Source organism: Colius striatus, chromosome 3, assembly GCF_028858725.1.
Source record: "Colius striatus isolate bColStr4 chromosome 3, bColStr4.1.hap1, whole genome shotgun sequence".
NCBI lineage: Eukaryota > Metazoa > Chordata > Aves > Coliiformes > Coliidae > Colius > Colius striatus.
In genome coordinates, this window is record NC_084761.1 from 46,679,218 (window position 1) to 46,702,608 (window position 23,391).

The following is a 23,391-nucleotide window of genomic DNA, read 5'->3' on the forward strand; positions in this document are numbered from 1 at the left end:
CAGCTAATCTTTTAGTTCAGCTTTTAGTTTAACTCGAATCAGGCCAAAATATCTCCTTGAAAACAAATTTGGACTTCTGTAGTTCACTTTGTGGTAGTTTAGCAGGTTGAAATATTCCAAATTCCTGTGCAGACAAGGCCTAGAAAAGTTGACCTATTTCCATTTCATTCTTCACACTTCCAATTAACAAGTTCCAAGGCTAAAGGCAGAAGATACCAATGATAAAGCAAGTAAGCATTCGGTACAAAGAAGAAAGCTAAAAATCCCTCTTTTGGAATCTTATCTGCTTTTCCATCCTAGAAGTGTGTGGCACTGTTGTATTTTAGATTCTGGATAGAAGCATTTGTTTCATTAAAAGATAAAAATTGCTCGAATCTTAAAGGTCCACTGGGGAAATCCAGCTTGGGCAACTGACAGAATGTGACACGTTTGTAGTTCCTGCAAAGTGAGGAAACAGAGGAGCTTTAACTGCTGATAAGAGGAGGTATCTTTTTTCCATATGGCTGCTTTTAAAAATCTATTTTTCTGCTGGCTGCCTTTCTTACTTCCCACAATTTGATTAAATTGTGGTGTTCAGTACAGCTGATTTTCTCACTTCCTTCAGTAGCTCCTTCTTTGGCTCACTATTATTATATGAGCCAGTAGCTTAATATTTTGCTGCCATTGTGGCTGACATCAAAAGTAGTTGCTTCATTTAATACAGCTTGAGCTTGCAAAGGGTAGCACTTGTTCACTAGAACAAGTTATGCTCACTAGAAGACTGATGTAGCCTGTTTTATTACCTGTGCTTTGGGAGTACTAAATTGGCAGAGGCAGTAGGAAAGAACCCCTCTGTTCCCATTGGTGTCAATCTCCTGTAAGAGAGAGAATGGACAGTAAGAACATGTTACCCCATCTTTTCTCTTTACTCCCTAGTTTTTTTGCAAACACTCTGGGTACTGCATATATTTCTACAGACAGCCTCAGTAAGAAATTTCAGCATCTGCAACAGAACTGCCCTTCTCACCTCTTCACACTGCACAGATTGAAACCTGAAAATGTTAACAGCAGTCTCAGTATATGCTTCAGTACAGGCAAAACCTTTTCAGCAGGTTTTTTCACTTAAAATAGATGTTCCCCAACCCCTTTACTTTTGACTGCAGAATGCTTGCATCTGCAACGTGGGGTTTATCCAGGTGGAGGGCTGTTTTACCCAGCTTGCTGCCTGGAGAGCTGAAAATATCTCATGACCACATGCTTTGTTTGTTTGCAAATAATTAATAGCACTGGATGGAAGAGGAAGGGGTTTTCGAAAAGCAGTAAGGTAACCAAAGTTAGAATGATACATAGCAGGACTAGCTCTGAGGAGCTGGGAGAGGGTGTGTTGGGAGACGCTTCACTGATTGCCTGTCTTCTGTTTGTGTCTCTCTCTTTCCTAGGAAGATGTTATTAACACTCAGTGTGGCTATGATGCAAGGCAAAAACCAGTAAGCTTTTTTTTTTTTAATGTGGTATCTCCAAGATCTTGAATCCCTCTTGCAAGAGCAAGTTATTCTACTGATGTGATAATTGGATGTAATTATCTCTGTTTTCTTCCCTCTTCTCCTTGGCAGGAAGTTGATCAGCAGATTGTTATCTACACTAAAGGCTGTGTCCCTCAGTTTGAGAAGTGGTTGCAGGACAATCTTACCATAGTTGCTGGTATATTCATTGGGATAGCATTACTGCAGGTAAATACCAAGTTCCCTGTAATGGCTCATACAGAACAACAGATGAATAGAATATATGAGGGGGGAGCTGTGTATCAGAACTGTAAATACAGTGCCAATTGCACTTTGAAATACAAAGTCCTTTCCCCTACTCAGTAGGGGAGCTAAATGCATGAGACTTTTTTTGCCGGGCAATATTTAATTTTTGTCTTTGGGGATGCTTTTTTCCCTTTTCACTTGGCTGCAGGTTAACACCAACACTCTGTGTTAGGTAAAGATTCGGTTGACATTTTTAAGCCTGTACAGACCTACTGGTTTTGACAATGCTTAAACGAGCAGCAAAAAGCCTTTACGGTTGCTTTTGTGAAGTATATCTAGAACTGTTCAATCTTCAGGGACCCAGTGGCACTATAAAAACACTGGGGTTACAGAGTGCTTTGATATTCTTCATTCTTCCAACACTTGGTGTTAATTTCATTTCCAACTTTCTATTGCTTGTTTTCACACCAAAGTTCTGTGTAATCTAAGGAGTTTAGAAGCATAGAATCATAGAATGGTAGGGGTTAGAGATCATCTAGTCCAACCCCCCTGCAGAAGCAGGTTCAGCTAGATCAGGGCACAGTTTGCCCATGTGGAAAGAGTTGTCTGATGCTACAAATGAATAAACTGTTGTCTCTTCCAGATATTTGGGATATGCTTAGCCCAGAATTTGGTTAGTGACATTGAGGCTGTCAGAGCCAGCTGGTAAAACTGACGAAGTAACCACAAGAAGACACTGGACAACTGAAACCCTCCGAAACCTCCAGTGTGTCGCTTGGACACCAAGCTGTATGGACATGGGTGACAGGGAAGCCTTCTCTCCCAAGTAGTCTCAAATCTCTAAGTTCCTGATCTTGCAGTGAACTCGTGTTTCTTTGGGGTGGGGGTGAGAAGAGTGGGCTATTTAAAATCTGCCTCTCACTGACAATGTTTTTTTTCTTGTAAACCACCAGTTTGAAAGCTGTTGAGCCGTGAATCTCTACTGTATTCTTGATCCGGAGTAACAAGTGGACGCTTTTTAAAAATTGGTGTATTCGGTGGGACAGAGTTGCATCATTGTAGTCTGTGGATATGCTGTTTATTCTTTGTGTCATGAGCTCTTTGATAGCTGCCAAATATTCCTGAGATGGTCTCTTTCCTCACCACTTTGTAAAGGAACAGTCTTTTTGTTTTCACAGCTAAACGTAGCTACTGGCCCAAACCCATCAAGCAGGAAGCAACTTTCTATGCATCTGTTGTACAGTAAAATAAATCGTTTTGAAAACAAGGGAAACATTTTTTATGCAAGCTTCCAAGCATCTTCCTGTAATACTTTGAGGTTGGAATCAGCAAGCTCACAGGGAGAACTGCCTAATTTTATCAACATCTTTCTTCGTTCTCCACCCTCATATGAAGGGAAAGGAGTTTTATATTTGACAAACAAGGGTTGTAGAACCTTTGGTTGCTGCCATACCTTAGGACATCAGTCTCTTAAGGCAAGGATGGGATATAACTGTATAAATGTATGAAAGCAGTGTGGATATTGGGTCCAAGTGAATAATATTATTCAGAGAATGAATTATATATTAACTTAAAAAGAATCAAAACATATGTATCTAATACGGCTACATCTTTTGTTTCTCTGGAATTTAGTGTAACCTGATGTATTTAGGGATCTCACTAATCTTAGTGCTTTGATATACTTGTGCAAAACTTCTTTTAAGGGAATTCCCTGGTCTGTTCCTAGCTGAGGCTTTGGTCTTCCCCCCTCTTTTTTTTTAATTTTAAAAATTCTTTTTACTTGCATGAGCTGTGGAGTAAAAATCTGTGACACTCCCGTGCTTTGAATCTGTGCATATGTTTTAATACAGTCTAATCCAAACTTATTTATTGGTAAATGCATGTGATTATGGAAAGATCCTATCTTATTCCCTTGGAAGTTGGAGAGAACGGCTTTTGCCAGAGTAAATGCTTACCTCCAGTGAACAAGTCCTTGCTGTGGAGATGCGGCTCCCTTTGTCGCTCTGAATGTGGCAAAGAGCTTTTCTGAAGCAGTGGAATACAAATTTTAAAATAGAAGTGCATACTAGGATCAGCCAAGACAGACTCTTTTGAATTTGACAAAAGAGAGCAGAATTTGGAATAAAGCACAAATAGTGGAAGAAGTATTACATCAGACTCCGTCCTGCATAGAGTTTTGGATTAATTCTTCTTCACTAACAATAGTGAACTTACAAACCTGACCATGGCTTGAGTGGTTTTTTTGCACTTTGAATAAGTTTAGCTTGTTTTATGACCCTTCTTGGTATCTGCAGAACCAGTCCTGAAAGCTGTGAGCTCTCAGCTCCTGCTTTGGTCAGACAGTGGCAAAGGATGTGTTAGCACCTCTTTGTAAGAGCTTAGTATCTTTCTGAGATGAATTTCCTAAAATGAAGAATGGCGGGTTGAAGACGTGAATGTCTTAATTTGAAAGCCTCCCTGTTCTGGAGGATTTACAGAAGGCTGGTCTGATGACCTGCTAAGGTCCTTTCTAGTCTTTACTCTTAAACATGTGAGTACATGTACCTTTGCACATTTTGCCTTTTGTGTGCTGTATTCGGCCATGTTTTTTGCCCCTCTGAGCGCTGGCGGTAGGTACACCAGTGTTCCACAGATGCCTCAGACAGTCCTGTTGTCCTCCTGTCTTTGAGCATTACCTCATTCTCTTCTGGTTAACTCCCACCGACTGGCTCTGAATCAGGCAGCCTCCATATCTGTTGGTATCTGCTGTTAAAGGCCAGCCATGACTCAGAGTAGTATTTTTTTTAAGCCTTTGGAAGCAATGATAATTCACTGTCCTTAATAAAGTTGGTTCCACCTCACCACAGTGTTATGTTTTTCTTAGCCACTCCTCAAGTTGAGGAGTTAGTGGTGTGTGTTTTCCCCCAAAAGGACTCACCGTTTTGCCTGAGAGCAGCAGGACAAGACACATCAGCAGCAGCAGTGTTGCTACACTGAGACAAAATGGTGCAGGGAGAAATCAAGGAAGCATGGTTGAGGAAGTTACCCTTCCACCCAAGAGCCTTGATTGTTGTGACCCGGTGCTTTGGTCTGGAGAAAAAGGAAAAAAAAAAGCCTTCATTACAGAAACGTTCTTTGTTGCCGCCACTGATCCTAAATGCTGCTGTTGCTGCTGTGGGCCTCTGAAGACAACTTCATTATTCTACTTGAATTTCCACAGTTGTACTGTATTGGCCTTCTGTCTTGACATGCTGTTCTCTGAGTTCCAATCTGCTGGATGTGCTGTTGGCAGTTTAAGACAGTGTAAGGTAAATGCTCTGAGGTGAGCGCATCTTGTTCTCACTACTTGCACGTGTATATACAAATGTGCAACACTTCTGCTGAGTCCCAGAATGACTGACTGTTCTTACAAAAACCACTAAATAACTTATTTTTTTAGAGCTTGTCTTTATTGCTGCAAATGCTGATCCTCCTCTCTTCTCCATTCCCAAGAATTGTTCCTGTTGTCCTCATTTTTGCAGTTGTTTAATGGATGCTTACTGAACGTTCAGGGTTATTTGTCTATACTGTGTGTATAATAAATCCCACATTTTTTTGTCCGCAGATTGAGTAGGGTGTCCTAGAAATGCCCCATCAGCAGCTACTCAGCAGCTTAGGTGTCCAGTTTGGAAAACTTGTGGGGGAGGCCTTGGAAATCAGTCTGTTATTGTCAGAGCCTGCCAAATGCAAGCAAGGTTTCTTCCAGAAAACTTTATGAAAACTTCAGGTGAGCTGCATCTAGAGCACAACTTCTGGCTTACATGTGCTCATTTTCTAAAGCAATAAGATATGGTAGGCGGTACAACGTCTTGGCAATTTCTTGCCTGCCTGGTGTGATGGTGGGGTTAGATGTGAGTTCAGAGCTAAGTCTCATGATCTTTCATGTGTGGTAGTTGTTCAGACGTTTGTTGTCAGGCTGATGGCTCTTGTGGAGTATGAAACAGCTCTGCTTGCTGGGTGGTTTCTATGGGATGGTGGTGTTCCTAACGAGAGGTGTGGTAGCTTCAGCAGTAGCCCTGGCTTTAAAGCTGCTTCCAAATTCCCTGCCAAAGGGCATTACAGTCCTTGCTCCTCTGCTTTCTAACCACTCTCCACACTCACAACCCTTTTTGTTGTTTGATCTCTCTCCTTTTTTAAAAAAAATTAATAGCCTAATGGATAAATGTCTAGTTTGTCTCTGCATCTGTTTCAATAGTAGTAGGGTTCTCTTTGCTTTAGAATCCATAATTTTGATTGTGCCCCTTGGAGTTTGAAGCTGTGGAGATGCTTGCTCAAGTACGCTCTGTTCTGAAAGCCTTCTTCTCTCCCCTTTGAAAGGAGAGATGCTAATTGTACTTCTGGTGTATAAATAGTGTTTGAAATGTAAATAGTAGCATGCATTAAATGATTCTTGCACATGAATGCTTTTCACCCTAAAGTGTGTATTATAGATATGAAAGGTGTCCACCGTGAGAGTTTGCTGGGGAAAGGGGAGCAGTGGTTCAGCTCTCCCTGCCTGGTGGTGAGGCAGAACCGCTTCCATTCCCTCCTGGGAGTGCTGGCATAGCCGCCAGACTGTGGGCATGGGGAGCCCTGCACCCAGCGAGCTGGGGCTGGTTCCCGGACCCCTCCTACCTTTTTCCCCTCAGCCATATGGCATTAGAACAGCATTAGACTGTAAAATGGAGGATGGGAGTCAGTGCTCCCACCAGTTCTGGGGAGTGGCCACCACCTGCGGCAAGACTTCACATGGTGCTATCAGAACTGTCCTGGACTTTAATCTGTGTTTTTACTGCTTTAGAGAAACCCTTGTTAAAATGGAGTCTGATTAACAGTGTTGGTGATAAGAGAAGCTGTTATGTGAATTTTTGATTGTGTTTTCCTTCTTGCTGTGTGTGCCTTTTGGGTGCATTGAAATGGTAGTTCTGCAAACACCTCAGAAGGACAGGAGATCCCAGAGGGTGTCAAGCACTGTTGAAGGTTCCAGTTCCTCCCTCCCATTTTTGTTTTCTCTCTGAAGCTTCTTCAGATACCTGTAATTGGTCATGAAACTGTCTAAAGCAAATGAAATAAACCTACCCTGCTGGATCCATTAGCTACCAAATTTTGCCACTGGAAGAAAAGAAAGAAACAAAAAATCTGTCTCCGTTAACATGCAGTATAAAAATCAGTGTTGTGACAACTAGCGTGCAGCAGCAGCACTGCTAGCTTAGCTGTCTTTTGTGTTTCGACAATATAGACGTGTAACGAAAGCCCCATCCGTATGTGTGTTCATGTTCATGCCATGTACATAGTAGAGATGGACCTGATAGTACCTTGAGCTCTGGGGAGACTGGGATCTGCGTTTTGTAACTCAGACCCATGTCTGATATTTATATTCCAGATTGGTTCCAACTGAGTCTCTCTCTGGTTCATCTGGGGATGTAGGGTGAGGTGTCAGTATTTACCCTTTGTGTATCATTCCTTTTTATACGAATGTATTCTCTTGTGTTCCTTTTCTTATCGGTTGTAAAATTGATTGTAAAAGCCAGCTATACTTACCGATTGAAAGTATCGCTATAACAGAACTGCATGCCCAGTAGAGTTTGACTTGAGCTTTAGTTTTCCGACTTTGGACTGGTTACCTTCAGTCTAGGAGAAAAACATAGATCAGGTGCATAACATGTTCCTTGTCATCTTTAGCGTTAGACTGTGGTATTGTATCACATGCTGATCTCAGTGGATGTAACTGGAGTCTACTTAGGAAGTCGATGCAGCTTCCTGGTAATTCATTTTAAGCTATTGAAAGTGGTCTTGAACATGCTACTTGTGTTCTTGGGTTTTTGTTTTTTAATAGAGACATTTTTTAGGAATGTTTTAATACACTTATGATGATCAATACAATAGTTTTAATAGTTGTGCAGTATTCTGTATTTACTTGAAGTAAATCATTTTATATGCAATTTGTTAGATAATTACAATTTTATAAATAAAATGGTGTGAAATACGACGTTGTTTGTGTACTACTGACGGAGCACTGAGCGTGACCGGTGCCGACATATGCTCATGCAAAATTCCTCCGGGAGAACACCCCCTCCCTGCCTGTCCTATCCCAAACAAGCAGAGGAAATAAATCCCCAGGTCCCTTGTATACAATGTAGAATATTGTGTTTTAATTAAGTCACAAATCGTTATCATGCCGCAAGCCACTGCCTTTAAATGAATAATAATCTAATACATGGAGAGCACATCTGGTGTGATGAGATCCCCTGTCCACCAGCAGCTGTTGTTGAAGTGTCTGGCTAATGAAAGTGCTCTGCTTCTTTCTGTTGGAGGTCGCTGGTGTTCCTTAGACTGCTGGTTAGCACAACTGCTGGAGCTGTCCCCACAGTCATTGCGCTGACCCTAACATGTTCAGAAGTTGCTGTTTTGCAGGGAGCAACACAAAGGGGACTTGTCATGACTTAATTCAACTTCACTTTTTAAAGTACAATGTGTCCTTAAACAGAAACAGTGAGAACTGCCTTACTCTATTGTGCAGGTCAAAAGGGGTAATCTTGTCTTGAGCTTGTCTAAGCACAAGAGAAGTCCAATGCCTTTTGTATATTTCAGACATATACATTTGAAGGTATGGAAATGACTTGGCAAAATAAGAATGCAAATGTAGAGCCTAGGAGGGGGGAGGGAGGAGCAAAAGTAAACAGAAATCAAATCAAGGGGCATTGCCTAAACAATGTCTTTGTAACATGCAACAGATAGGACACTCTTGGATAAGCCGTTTTCACTATGGAGGGGGAGAATAGGAGTGGCTGTCTGCATTTTGCAAAACCGTTGTAACAGACTTGCATACTATGTCTCTTGAAGCTGTGGCTAGTTAGCATTTCTAGGACTTAATGTCTCGTGGTCTGTTGGCTAATGGGTCCTCTGGATCCAAGGCCCATATCATTGATGCTTGTACTTTACGCAAACTGAAACTTTCCCTCTTGTTTACACACTGTGACATGTAAAACTGTGTGTGCTTTTATCTTCCTGACTGGTGCCATGCTGGGTCTTGCAAAAGCTATGCAGATGCAGACAAATGTAACATGCCAAGGAGGTGCTGCAGTGTGGCAGCAGCGATCGCTTCAGCTTGGCTTGCTCTGGCGGCAGACAAATAACAAGGCTTGATGTCTGGCTTCCCCATCATGAAAACAGTCTGAGCACCAGGTGTCAAGCCTTGCCTTGATGTAATCTCTCTGCTAAACATCTAATCAGAACTATTGCCAGCAATTTCAATTCAGTTGACTTCAGTCAAGTGAGCAGTGAAACACGCACAATAGTAATGTCCTTAGATCCTGTTTCTCTTATTTCAGAGGATAAATGATTTAACAGCTACATGGAAATGACCTGCCAGCTGCAGCTGGCCTACAACAGCACAGCATTTGTGTGGATAGATACAGTCTCTTCAGTTACCTCCTGCTGCTGCAACTCACCCCTATCGTTGCCCTTAAGCAGACTTTCTGTGTACAGGCTCGGCGCTGCAGATTTTATCTAGAAATGGAAGCCACTTGATACCCATCCCGGGAAATAACCTGAAAGTAGAATATCAGTGGTGGTCTTTGTGCTTGCTGTGACAGTGGTATCCGCAATAAAATCTTGGTGAGAAGGATGCAGCTAACGCTTAACTTGAGGTCGTCAGACAACCAGGTGAGTGAGAATTTGTGGGTGTTGCAACTGTGTCGGTTGCAGTCAGCTCACGTGAGGTTACACTGACATCAAAGTCTCTTTCTAGAAGCAGGGAAGATATCTTTCAAATGTGTTTTTGGATCTATTTAAATCAACAGAAATTATTTCCACACCTGAAAAAGCTTGGGGGGGCTTGTGTGGGTCCACTATGAGCTTTGTTTGTAAACACACTGTTTATGTTCATCAGCACACAGAGGTTTTGTGGTTGGAGAGCCTAATTGCACTGTCTTTTGAATGTCTTCAAGTCGGAGGCTGTTGTACAGCTTAGTATTAGAGGCTTTTTCTGCGTGTTTCTGGCACTGGATTAAATGGGCCTGAAATCTTTGCTGTGTGAACACTCCTGTGACACCTGCTGTGTTTTACTGATCTCAAAGCTGAAACTGACAGAGGCAGTATTTTTTTCCCTATCCAGCTTGTGTACATAATCCTTTTCCCATAATGACTGTCAACTTCCCATTGCAGTGCCTGTGGGATAGTCAGTGGGAAGTGAATTTGGGAAGGTCACATGCCATGTTTGTGCAGCCATGTGGCATGAATTGCAAGGCTGCTTGGCATCTGGATTTGCCACCTCTGCTGATTGAAAAAGAAGCCTGAAACTTCTGAGGCTGGCACTTCATCGCTGAACTCACTTTGAAGTGTTACAGATCTTATCTTCACGTGATGTGGGATTGATGAAGTTAGACAACAGTATCGCTCAGTCAAAAGTTAACATGTGCTGGCTTGCTGGAAGCTGCTATCCCAACTGCCCTCTGAGAGCCGAAGAGTTGTCTGCTGGTTTGCTTGCTGGCGTGTTACAAACCAAAAGAGCAGCTGTGAGATAAGATGCTTAAATGAGCTGGGAAATTGCCAGTTTACCTAGGAGAGGAGGAAGACTCTTGCATGGTGCGTTTCTCACTCGATGAGGTTGTTGAAAAGTTGCTGCAAGATATGCTTTTAAAAATCCATCTACAAAAAAACCCCCAACAAAAACCCAAGGGAAGCCAGCCTGAGAGCACTCAGACCCACGTGGCTTTATGGGATTGCATCATGCATTCCTGTTAAAACTCAATTGTTACCCCACACAGTACCTCTGTGTGAGCACACACAATGAAAGCGGTTGGAATAGCTTCCTTTGTCTTCGCCCAGTTGAAAGGCTGTGATGGGACAGTGATTGGGTCGGGGCCAGAGCCAGGAACAAAAAGGGCCCCTCACCACTGCACAGTGATGCAGCCACGGCGTCTGCGTGCCATTATAAAAAAGGAGCAACTGCAGGATAAAGTGAGAGCACTGAAATTTTTATTTGTTACCTCTAGGTACCACGAGTTTGACAGTAATAGGTAAGACCAGCGAATGAGCAGCAGTACATTGCATTCCAATCTGGTTCTCTGAAGCACCAAAAATGGAGCTAGATTTACTTCTTAACCCTACAGTCAGCACACTAGTCTGGACTTGCTGCATCTTGTGTTGTCCCTACTTTAGTAGTACTTTGTTATGCAGTTAGGAGGCGTGAGGAAAAAGTCATTGTGTAGTACCACTTCTACATCATCATAGGACTACAACATGCACATTCTACTATGTGGCCCAAGCAACAAGAATACAAGTAGAACAGTTAACGGGTGGAGACAGGTTCATGTTAACACCACCTATGAATTTGTAGAAACCTTTTTTGGACGGGTACCTACAGCAGTTCATCAATTTTTGTGGGAACGTTACAGGCATGCACGAGTGATACAGTGGAAAACACAGCAGGAGCGGCAGCAGGACGGAGGACAATGGTGAAATCTGTGATGGGATGCACGGGAAACAACACCTTCCTCAGCTTTCTACAGCAAGTCTCTGCTCTGTTAACAAGGCCTGCTGGGCAACAGTTTTGTTCTCATGGCTGCGGAGTTTTGATACGACTTCTAGAAACGCCATGCTCTGCACTTCCTTCTGAAGAGGTTCTGGAAAAATAAAGAGTAAGATAAATGGGGCCTTGTAAGAGACAGGCAGAAGAACAGAGAAGCTTGTCGAGTGTGAGAAACTTTTATACTGAATCCTGTATACACATAAACACAGAAATGTGTATGTACACATTATCTGTTTATTTACTGTTTTGAACTGCTTTTGAGGATGGAGAGAAAACTCTCCAGGGCTGGAGCATGCTGTTGCATAGCATTTAAGAAAATCCACTCGGATTGCCTGTGGAAATTTTTTCTGCTTTATTCCTTACACTAGCCTGATCAAGTGAGCTTGCCTTGAAAGGTGCACCCTTGTCATCTGCCTGTATCAAATTGGCTCTGGTGATTTGTGTGGGGTGTGAAGTGGGCTGTGTCACCACTTCCTGACTGTTGGCTGTCTGTTTGCAGTTCAGCTAGTGCAACACACGGTGCCCTGCCCAGTGCTGTGCTGAGCTATACAGTGCTGACGTTTTACTCACACTGAGATGCTGTTTTGATTCTGATGCTGCATTGCATTGTACTTTGCATTAATAAGAACAGGTTGAGAACAACTTGTAAAACTGAGCATTTTTTTAAAAATGAGTTTTCTCAAAGCCCTGTACTCTAGACATCTCACAGCTGAGATCTAAAGCAGTTGGGTTTGTTCCATGCCCTGTTCAGGCCAGTCAGCAACAAATACCTGTATGTATTTTTGCTTCCCAGGTGCTGCTGGAGGCCTAATTCTTGAGCTTCCCAGAAGAAATCACAAAGCTGTGTTTCAGATGGCTATGCTGGATGCTATGCATATTTACTTCCCTTTTTGTGTTTTTTAATAGCAAACTTTGACATTTGTTTCCCTTCCTACCTTTCTTGTTCAAGTGTTTTCAGTTCTGCTGCAGTTTAACCCCTGCCATGTAAGAGTCTCTCATGCTGGAACCTCCATATACAGCTCAGTTGGAGTGGTTATGCTGTGTCAGCACTTTCTGTTCCCTTTCTGAGGTATCATCATCCGTAAGCAGGTGTTACTGAACCGAACTTCAGGAATTTACTGTGCTTTACAGTGGCTGAATAGTTCTGCTGAATAGTTCTGCCTCACATGTGGGTTCCTGTGCTCCCAGAACCACTCCCACAGAGATTGGCTGTGTTGGCTATGAATGCTCTGCTCTTGCTGATTATTTACCTGTTTCAATTTTCCATTGTCCTCATTTTTCCCTCTTCTATTAATTCACTCGGTTGCAAGAGCAACTTCTAGATGACAAAAATCACATATAAATACCTACCTATTTACTGCTTAACACAGGGCTGTTGGCAATATACTCTGTAACAAAGGACAGCAATCACAGCAGTTGCTGAAGAATTAAACTTACCAATAATTAAACCAGTTCAGCCACCTCTAGTCTTTATGGGAACTACACTGGGGTCGATAACTTTAAATAGTTACACAGGTCCATTTACAGTGGAATACGGAAACATGTTAATGTAAATGCTCACTGTGTGGAGACAGGAGTGAAAATAAGAGGCAATAGAGCTATGAAAGAGATTTATTTTGGTATTTTCACATGTAAAGAGCAGACTTAGCTGTTTGATCCTTTCCTTCCTTCATTAAAAGAGTTTAAAAAAAAGGTGAGAAGTTAATGCCAGAGTTGCTCAGTTGTTACTCTCATGTACTTGCTGTTTACAGAGGCACATTCATCAGAAAAGGCTGAACACTGAGTCAGTCAAGGGCTCGACCTTAACTTCACAGCTGCATACTGCAGTAACAGTGCTGCCTGTTCCCTGGGAGCAGGCAAGAGATGCCTCAAGGCTAGGCAAAGCTTCAAGTGTGGTGGCAGACTGAACTCTGCTGGTTGGACAACCCAAAACTCCTAAGACAAGACTGCTCCTTACTCTGATGGAATGGAGATGGCTGTTTGACTTTAAAATAACACTCTCAATCCTGCAGGTGGCAAGATTTACGGAAGGGAAAATGCAAGTGTCAGACAGAATTTCCAAGGGTGCTTGTTTTAGTTGGAAGCAGTGGGAATACGCAGTAGAACATCACAGTGCGGCTGAGAGGGAACCTCTGCAGAAAGGCTTCTGCTTTAAAAAAGATGGATATTCCCAAGTGAGTAACATGTCAACACTAAACTGAATGCATACTGGGAGTTGCAGCTTGTTGGTAAATTTTGAGCATACTCTTTGTACTTGTAGACACTGCTCTAAAAACATATTTGTTCCTTTAATGTCAGTGATGCAGCATTCACTTGCATGGATATACAGGTCACTAGAGTTACACTTGCAGTAGGCCCAGTGACCTCTAAGAAAAAGCTTTGTGAGAGAGACAGCACATGCTTAACTATGATAACTTTTAATCAATTCAACTGCATTGTTGTAAATTCATCTCTGGAGAAGGTTTCAAAGGTTTCACACTTGGCAAGTCATGTGCTGACAGGTTCTGAGTTTCCACCTTTCTCTACTTAATCTGATTCTTCGCCATCTTCGTTGCCTAGAAATTTCTGAAACCTTTATGGAATGGAATTTGCTCTCCTTCCACAGAATAAATAACTCTTTAAAGAACTGAATGAAACTTTGCCACTTCTTGACATCTCAGCTGAAAATCTAATTTTGCGATGATATCTTGCTCTCTTTTGGTTTGTTTGGGTGGGGTTTTTTTGTTTGCCCACACAGAGATGGGAAGTTGCAATTTCAAACCATAGTCTGTTGCACCATCTTCAAACCAGTCTGACCTTTAGCAGAGGGTTAGCTCAGAAAGATTAGCATTTACAGTGTCCAGCACTGGCGTGTTAGAACATCTCCTCCTCACCTTTCAAAGTAACCACCAACAGTTGTGCCTGGTGGGCTGCTGAACATGTGAGGGCTGCTGAGGGAAGCAGCTTCCTGGCAAGGTAAGTGTGAGGATTCCTCCTAAAGCAGGATTATATAGGCTGTGTGCTGTAATAAATACTCAGTAATGTGCACAAGTGTCCTTGCAATTATTACTTGTATCTTTATTTGTTTCCTGTGATGCTCGTAGAAATAACAACTACAAGTAAGAAAGCTCCTTGCAACATTCCACCAGATTTTACTGAAGTTGACTAACAAGAAAAAGCCATCACGTATCAGTTACAGGGAACTTGCAGCTAAAGGTAAAGCTAAAAGTTCTTACCTGCATATTTGCAAAGACCCTGTATAGTTTGAAATGTTTTTCATTTCTCTCCTATCAGTCAAAGTTTGAGCTAGCTGTATCCTGCAGAAGCCAGAATCCAGCTTCTGCAGTTCATATCCAAAACTGAGTTAACCTCTTTCTTGGAACTTCAGGTATCATAGTAAACTGAACCTTTCTGTGTACATTCATTCTGAACAGAGAACCAGTCTCAGAGTGTATTTGCAGACGCTCTGTGTTCAGGCTAAGAGAGCAAATTGTTTAAATAGATAAATCTCTTCAGAAAGCATCCTCTCCTGAATACTCACCAGATGCTACAAGAGCGCAGATCAGCACCATGGAGTTGTATTTTATTTCTGGAGCACTCCTGTCATCTGAGAGCAATCTGTGTAGAATCTGAACAAGCTGAGCGTTTTCAAGATCCTTTTCAGCAGTGACTGCAATACAAGTGAAAATTTGTAAGTGCTGCTTGCTTTGATGCTTCAGTGTGTTGGCCAGTTATTGAAACATGGAGTTGCAAAACTGTAAGGAACGTGCTGCTGTGGTACATAACTCCTTGGAATGAAACCGAAGCAAGTGTGAGATGGCAATGACAGGATCACAGCTCTTCCTATAAAAATGTACAATTGCTTGAAAGGACAACCACACAGTTTAATGGTAAAATCCAATCTTAAATGTGCAGTGAGCTGATGGAAAAGCCACCAGGCTTTCTAGCTATTTAGGGTAAACACCTGCAATATTTCAACTTTCAAGGCTTCCATTGCCTGAAGTTGGTCTAGGAAATTCTGAGTAAATATGTATGGTATAATTCTTGATGCCATGGTAGAGGGAGCTCACAGTCCATTACAAAGGCTGTGAAAAACTTCTCAAGATCAGAGTGTGTGTTATTTCCTCAACAGCTTTCTAAGAGACATCATGTACTGAATTGGGGCTCGAAACCTTTGAATGTCTGAAGCCAACACAAAGCAGGGTTACATAATTCACATAAGTAGGAACATTTTTCATTTCCAGTCAAACAATTCCTGACGTACTGTCAGCGATTTGGAAGTGGAACGGAGCATTCCTGTAGGACCTGAGGGCAAGAGATGATAGTGGGAGCAGAATATTTAAAGTTGCTTGCTTATTAAATTAGATAAGGAACTAAACAAACAAACATGGCAACTCTTGCACTTATTTCTGTGGGATTTAATAAAGGCATTTTGGGGGCATTACCCACCTCTGTGGCTATTCTCTTGTTCTCACCAATTTGGTAAGGAAAAGCTTTACTCTGATAGGGCTCTGATGAGGCGATTAACCGTTCCAGTGTAGGAATACAGTCTAGCCACACAGTATCCGCTTTAAAGCATGATTTTCTTAACTGTTAACTGTCTGTGTTTTACCCAAAGCCTGGAAGTTATGTTGAAGACCCTTTCTAAGTCATTTGATCACTGACCAGAATGATGGAGCAGACACTGTATCCCCAGCAAACTGCAGGCTGCTGCATAACCATTGTGCCTGCCTGTGTCAGCATGAACTGCTGCGTATTTCTGTGCTACTGTGAGGCACGTGGAAGGAGGAGGCTGTGTGATGTTGTAAAAGAAATCTTCCTGGCTCTTCTGTGGGGCACAAGCAGAGGAGGAAACGGGCAGAGTTGCTGTTGGGATACTCACCTAACTCTAAAGCCGCTATTAACGCCAGTGCAATGAGAGCTTCGTTCTGCATGATTACGTGTTCACTTGTTGCCATGGTTACTAAATGCTTGATGCCACCACTCTGCACAATGGTCCTAATTACATCCTAAAAGAAAAAACACTAACATGAAAAAATTCTGCATTTGCATAGCAGCTACATTAAGGGAATTGTCATGGGTACAGTAATCTTTGGGTAGGGCTACCCCTTGGCCTTATGCACACAGAATCACCTTACCCTGCAATGTACATGCATGTGGGCCTACAACTTACTTGCTATTACTGTGCAATTGTAAGATAAAACCCATTAAGCCAAGCCAGTTAATCACATGACTAAGCTACAACACATGTAACTAACTCTTGCAGCTCACACTACATAACTCAAGTTCTCACAGTGCCATCACTCGTCTAATGAGTCCACTCTTTGTTATGTTTGAGCTCAGCTGGATTTCAAAGATGATTCGCTTTGTGTTGTGATATTCAGAGCATCTTATCAAAAGCGCCCAACAAACCATGTATTTGGGATAAGGAGACACAAGAACACAGTTCACAAGAACACGAAGTTATCAAATCCTACCTCCTCAGGAATTTTCAGAGTTTCTTCAAAATGTTCAGACAGGTGGGATCACAAATATTACACTTTACTGTGTAACAGGCATGATGTACATCGAAAATAATGTTTTTAGAAATGGACAGGAAAATGAGCAGCATTCTATGGACATACTGTGCATTTTTCCTTCAGCAAGTTAGGAGAGCATTGTTGTGGCAGACATTGTATCGGTTTCTGTTCTAAAGCCAGCAATTAAAATGAACAGTTGACTAGTATCTAGGAAATTAAAACGCTGACAGGGTTAAATAGCTTTAAAGTGGTTTAAAAATATAAAGCTGAGATTCTGTTTTCAAGTAAAAAATTTGATCCAATTTACATATGTGACAAAGGATGAATAACGATTTCTGGTGTCTGTTTGCCTTTAGATTACTTGTTACAAATTCACTTTTAAAGTTATTATCTAATGCTTTTACCATTATATGTTCCAAAAATACTTGCAAAATGTTTGCCTGAAAATTGGGTAACTTGGTATGCCCTGTGGTTTTGTTATTATTATGTTTCAGTTCTGTGGGTGCATGAAATTTTGAAAGTGTAGTTTATTTCTTGAAATAAGAATTTTAAATTTGTAATCAACGTGCTGAATTTCCATTTAGAGGACTCATCCCTTTCTAACTCCAGCCACTAACTCCATCCCTTTCTAACTCAAGCCAAAACTCATTAACCAATACACGTTTAGAATCACCGGAATGGCAGGGGTTGGAAGGGACCTATAGACATCATCAAGTCCAAACTATCTGCTCAAGCAGTTTCACCTAGATCAGGTCACACAGGACGTGTCCAGGCGGGTTTTGAAAATCTCCAGAAAAGGAGACTCCACATCCTCCCTGGGCAGCCTGTGCCAGGGCTCCCTCACCCTCACAAGTAGCCTTTCCTTGTATTATTTTTCACTTTCAAAAAGCGGAACTTCCCATGTTCCAGCTGTTGTCCACTACCCCTTGTCCTGTCACTGGACAGTACAGAAAAAAAGTGTTGCCCCATCCTCTTGACATACACCTTTCAAATACTTTTAAGTGTTCATGAATCTTGTCTTAGTTTTCACTTTTCTACACTAAACAAACAGCCACAGCGTTTCCCCATAAAGAAGACGTTGCAGTCCCCTGATCATCTTGGTAGCCCTATGCTGGACTCTCTAGAAGTTCCCTAATGAAGCTGAGAATGATTTATGTTCCAGTGACATTCTTTATGCAAAGAAACAGACACAATATGATCAGAATCCTTGAAAATTGAAGTATTTTTGGATAATCATACTGCAGATGCTAGTGGCACAAGTCACAGACTAATAACTAAAGAATTTCACATTTAAAACCTTTCTTGTTTTTCTGAATAATGAACATACGCATGTAAGTATTTGTATAATTTTTCTTGTAATTAGGTGTTTTATTATTATTTTTCTAATGGAAAAGTAGTTTTGAGATTTCATGGAATAATCTTGGAACTGATAATTTCTATTTGAATTGGTGTGGAATTTTGGCTATTTAAGTTTTAGGGAGAAATCAGCACTTTGATATAGTTCTTTTTACTTTGTAGGTAAACATCACCCTCTAAAAGGCAGTAACAAACAGAGGAGGTAAGAGCAATCAGGTTTTGGTGCTAGTGTGGTTTAATTCACAACTACCTATTCTGTCGTTTTGATTGAGATTTAAGTTTTCTAAACCACTATTGCCTTTCTAAATATTACCCCAAATCCTTTAAAACTCAAAATCAAGTCCAAAGCTGATATGCTGTGAAGAACCATATGGTTGTACTTGTATTCAAACCTAGAGGGCAGTAAAAGCATTTAGAAAACCTCCCTCTCAGCTCCGTTTTCCTTTGCCAGTCAAGTTTCCTCTAAGAAACTACCCAAAAGTTCATCTGCGATAATTCTGTTAAATTATTATCTATTTGATGCCATCAATAGTGTTTCTGTATTTAGAACTGAATTCTGTTTTCCTGCAGAGAGTACCAATGCAGACTCACACCCGTGGCAGCGTGTGCTGTCTACACGTGCACCTTGGGGACCTTGGGAAGAGGTGTAGAGAAGAAAACATCTGGGAGAAAAGTGAAACCTGATCAATTTCAGAGGCTGAACATAAAATGGATAATAGGCACTAGAAAGGGACAGTAATGTTAGAACTCAGCAAAGACTTAAATCTCTGTAAGGCCCATGGATTTGTTTTTGGAGGCGCTCACTGAAGATGGGGTCCACTGTTTTTCACTTTGCAAATGCTGTGCGTGAATGAAGAGGTCATTGTTCAAGTCCGAGCTCTCAAAATCACACTTGCTATTTAAGCTCAGTCATGCAGACTGTGTTCATATCAGTGAACACACTAAATGGAGTCTGAGCTTGAAGTAGTTTGTTTCCAGAGGAGATGCTTTTGCCTCTTCTACGCCTGTGTTTTGCTTTATACTCTCCTGAGTAAGGATGGTGGACTTGGACTACTTTTGTAAAGGTATTTGGTTGATTCAAAGTGATGAGATGGACAAAACTCATCTGTCCTACAGTTAACAAAGTAAGCTTTTGTTAGAATTTGCAGCAAATAATCATTTCTAATGATCCATAAAATCTTAAAACTCTGAAATATGCTCTATGAATAGCAGGGGGACACACTCTTTCTGGATCTCAATTTGATGTAAATATATAGCAAGATCACAACAATTGAGTGCAATGATTCTTTATATATAGCATCATTAAACACAGAAAATGTGGCATGCTGAACTTCTACATGATACAGATAAAAACAAGTCAAGACTTAGCCACGTGAATCCTAGCAGTATTCCTTCAGCTGGCCTGCCACTCTGAAATTGGTTTGTTTTGTTTTGTTTTCAGCTGCTTAGTCCTAGTGAGCACTTAAACCTGTTGCTTGTGTCTGACTGGCAGGTCCCAGAGGCAGAGGAGATATAACACGTGGATTAGCCGATCTGGCTCTCTAGGATTACATACCAGTGGGCTCAGATATCAATCCCAAGGGCAGAGGTAACTCAGTTCTTACAAGCAGACCTTTTTCACCGCCAGCTTACTTTTGATTTGCTGTGTCGTATGAGTGCAGAGAGTAGCCTGTTGGACTCTCCCATCACACCGGCGTGATCCTTCGCTTCACACCACTCCACCAGCCGTTCCACCAGTTTTACGTTTTTGCCCAGCTGTTCAGCTGCTTCTGCTATGTGATGCCGGAGCCAACAACACAACAAAAAACAGTTGTCACTTTTTTTACACAACTGCTGGAAAACTAAGCTGAAAGTTACTAGCTAGAAGTTGTTCATTAAATAGAACTTCACACCTTGCACTAACAGTGGGAGAAGTCTAGGTTGGATGGAAGCAAGTAAGGCCAGTCACAATAGAAACAAAATACAGAAAACCATTCATAGCCTGTTTTTTTTTTAAACAACTTATCAGCACAAATAATGAGGCTTGTGTGTTGATTAAGAGTGGGGAAAATGTAAGCCCCAGGTGAGCTAGCTCAGAAATTTAAAACCAGGAGGGACTGCTGCCAGAAGGGAACACCATGGTCACTTAGATTAGGTTTTACAGACTCTAAGTCACATAAGTTTCTTCAATTAAATTTCTGTTTCACCTCTAGTAGCTTTGCTAGAACTAGAATGGATCTTTAAAAGAAAGTCTGCAGGACTCAGTCAAAAATAAATACTTGGCTAATCTGCCTCATTAACTACTTTTGGCTTTTAGCAGATTTCTGATTTTATAAATCCTCATCAAGGAACAAGCTGTTAAACTTAGAGGTGCTTCTTGATTTTGAAATTGCGGTTTATCAATTAACAAATGCATTAAGTCTGTTCTAAGGAGCTAAGTACAGGCAGGAAACACAGTAAGTGAACAGCAAAATAGGAGTGGTAGCTTCCAACACTCACGCCTCAATACATACTTGTAATGTGACAGTGTAGGAGAGTTCTGAAGTACAAAAGTAAATAAGCATTTGACACCTCTTCTGAGGGTCCCTGGTAGTCAGTTTAGGAGTTCTGAAAAAAACCCCACAACTCACATTCCTCTCGCTTTGCATATGTATCAGATTTGTTCCAAGACTTCAGGAATAAATCTTTTTAAAACCTTCTGCTTTTCTCTTCTAAGAATCTTGGCAGCAGATCACAGACTGAACCAAAGAGAATCACTTAACACAGAGAACAGTTTATTTTTACCTTGCGCATCTATTAACATTCTTAATGTTCCCAGCAGCTTGAATTGCACAGGGGGCATCTCCGATCTGAGAAATTTCAATACAGCTTCTGCAACACCAGCTGATAGCATCTTGGCTTTATTTACAACTGCATGAATAAAGAACAGGGATGATATCAAGAACATTTCTGGAACATACAGTTTATTTCCAAGATGATCCTGAAGCAAATTTTCAGATGTGGTTGAAAAATACCTTGTGAACTCAGACTTCAAGAACATCACAGTCCTATGTGCACTGACAATACTGTGTTCTGGGAAAATCTCGTGGTTGCTAAGACAGGTGTGAAATGAAAAGCTTTTTACTAGCACGCACATCTCATTTTCAGTGTCAGCCTGTACATGAACTGAAGACTAGAACCTTCCCCCTTGGTCTAGAGGAAAGGTGTCTTTCCAAAAAAATGCCCAGTGGAAGCCCAGGCTAGTACCTGCACCACAAAATATGAGAAAACTTCTCAGATTTCCAACAATACTCTTCCGTTTCACACAGGCAAAGGAACTAAAGCAACTAATTATCAGAATAACCTCTTACCCAGTTACAACACTTTATACAAACAACACTGTGGCCTGACATGTCTGGAGTCTGTAGTCCTACTACCACCCCCTCAACTCATTACCTCCCCTGGTCCACATCCTCCACTTTCATATAGCTCTCTGACATACATGTAAGGTACAAACTTTTTCTAATATTGTACATAAAAATGTACTTATTTCATACTTGAACTAGCGTTTAACAAGCCAGTTATTACTTGCTTATTTTTCCATTAAAATATACATGAAATCTTATGTATGTGCTGGCAAATGTCCTTGAGCATATGCTCACAGGGAAGCTTGCCGACCAATGGAAGTAAACAGAATTACTCACCTGCGAAAAGTAAGCAAATGGCATACCACTAAACCCTCACAGGTTTATTTGTGCATGCATGATCATTTTTAGAAGTTACTGTTTGTCAAAACTGAAATAGTAAAATAAGGTTAAATGGATAGAAGACAATTTTGGCTTTGTATGAGAAAGCATACCCAAGTGTTACAGACTGGCTTTGTTTTTGCTTGGATAATCAAAACTCATACAAGTTAAGCTATTAGAAAGGACAACATTAGCATTCAGTTCATTGCCTACAAACAGTAACTAATTGCAATGAACTGGCTATTCTTACAGTCTACCTCCAACTCTAATTTGGGAATTGTCAAAGCCTCAGGAAGTTGCAGTAAGATGCAGTGTTTCAACACAGTGGCTGTTACTCTCTGGCGGGGACTCTAAGCTGTGAGAGAGATCTGAAATAAAACAACAAAAAAGCAGTGCTCTGGACAAAGTACTGAGAAATCGTATCAGAGGCTGCCTCATCTCCCTGCCCATTACAAAGCTGCCTCTTCCTTGGTGGAGAATAATACCATGGGATCAAAGTGGCAAAGGATGGTCAATAGGACTGTGATGTACTTAAAACTGCTTGTCACAACTGATGTGCAGAAGACATGAAAGGGGTAATGGGCCTGAATGAAAAGCAGCAGTCTGACATTCCTGTAGGACTGTCAGTCAGTTCTCCCACCCTCAGCCCCTGGGGGGCGCAGTGGGAGAACAGAAGGTGACTTCAGGGAATTAGCAATGCAAAGTGAGGCTTACCAGGGATAGCCAGGTTTCTGAGAGCACTTAGTGCAGCGTGCTGCACAGTTACATTTCCATCCTCCACGTGTCTGTCTAGCAGATCCATCAGCTTTTGAACTATGCCATTATCCACCATATGGATACAGTTTCCGTCTGTGCGAGATGAGACAAGTCACTTGTGAGTGGAAGAGTATCACTGATATTTTTACAAGAGCTTTTATGGAGTAGAAAGGTTATTTCCTTGCTCATTTTTAGATTTCATTGTTGGAAATTCGACCACCACCATCAATAGGAGCTACAGTGCTCACAGTAAAGTTAGAAGAGCAATACAAGAAATGCTGATGAAGGCACAAATCCAATGTATCTCTCTACAAGCATGAAACTATTTTTAAAGTAGGCTTAACACTTTTCAGGATGGTAAAGAATAAAACTACCAATGTTGCTGTGCAGCTCAATACCAGCGTTACCACGACATGCAGTTTTTGTTTGTTCCTGTACAAACAGAGGATGACAGGAGGGCACAGACAGATTTCTGTACGCTATTATGGCATATACTTACCATTTCTGGCAAAATTTGCAATAGCCAATGCTCCTGCAAGCTGTAGCTGATGGCTATTGGAAGGAATCCATGAAAGTACTCTTTGGAACACACTGCCTTTTCCTCCTTCAAATAACTTTTGCATGGATTCATCTGGGGTAAAAAGCATAGAGAGTCAGCAAGCCAAATAAGTGTTTGTTAGGGAAAATTCTTATCTCTGTATTTGTGAAGCTCTGCTGGCTTCACTTCAATTAATCCACTCCTGCAACGGGATGAGAGACAAAATCTGACACATTAAATGTTAACTGTCAGGTCTTCTAGGCTATTTAGAAAATTAATAAAT

At 41.3% G+C, this 23,391-nt stretch overlaps 2 protein-coding genes across 12 annotated transcripts in view; one reads left to right on the top strand and one right to left on the bottom strand.

Moving 5' to 3' along the window:
- TSPAN5 (tetraspanin 5) overlaps nt 1–4,567 on the top strand; it is an 82,080-nt gene extending 77,513 nt beyond the window's left edge. For 4 of the 5 annotated variants that reach the window (XM_061992395.1, XM_061992397.1, XM_061992398.1 and 1 more), the window contains 3 exons: nt 1,419–1,466; nt 1,593–1,709; nt 2,371–4,567. In XM_061992395.1, the coding sequence (XP_061848379.1) occupies nt 1,419–1,466; nt 1,593–1,709; nt 2,371–2,436 (231 nt within the window). In that variant the 3' untranslated portion in view covers nt 2,437–4,567. The remainder of the gene's footprint in view (nt 1–1,418; nt 1,467–1,592; nt 1,710–2,370) is intronic. The other variant, XM_061992396.1, reaches the window with a different exon arrangement.
- Nucleotides 4,568–10,681: 6,114 nt separating this feature from the next.
- Nucleotides 10,682–23,391, bottom strand: part of RAP1GDS1 (Rap1 GTPase-GDP dissociation stimulator 1) — a 96,144-nt gene continuing 83,434 nt past the window's right edge. For 6 of the 7 annotated variants that reach the window (XM_061993793.1, XM_061993796.1, XM_061993791.1 and 3 more), the window contains 7 exons: nt 23,070–23,201; nt 22,529–22,663; nt 20,874–20,999; nt 19,743–19,882; nt 16,118–16,244; nt 14,777–14,905; nt 10,682–11,350 (listed from right to left, as the gene is read on the bottom strand). In XM_061993793.1, coding sequence (XP_061849777.1) covers nt 11,223–11,350; nt 14,777–14,905; nt 16,118–16,244; nt 19,743–19,882; nt 20,874–20,999; nt 22,529–22,663; nt 23,070–23,201 — 917 coding nt within the window. In that variant the 3' untranslated portion in view covers nt 10,682–11,222. The remainder of the gene's footprint in view (nt 11,351–14,776; nt 14,906–16,117; nt 16,245–19,742; nt 19,883–20,873; nt 21,000–22,528; nt 22,664–23,069; nt 23,202–23,391) is intronic. The other variant, XM_061993792.1, reaches the window with a different exon arrangement.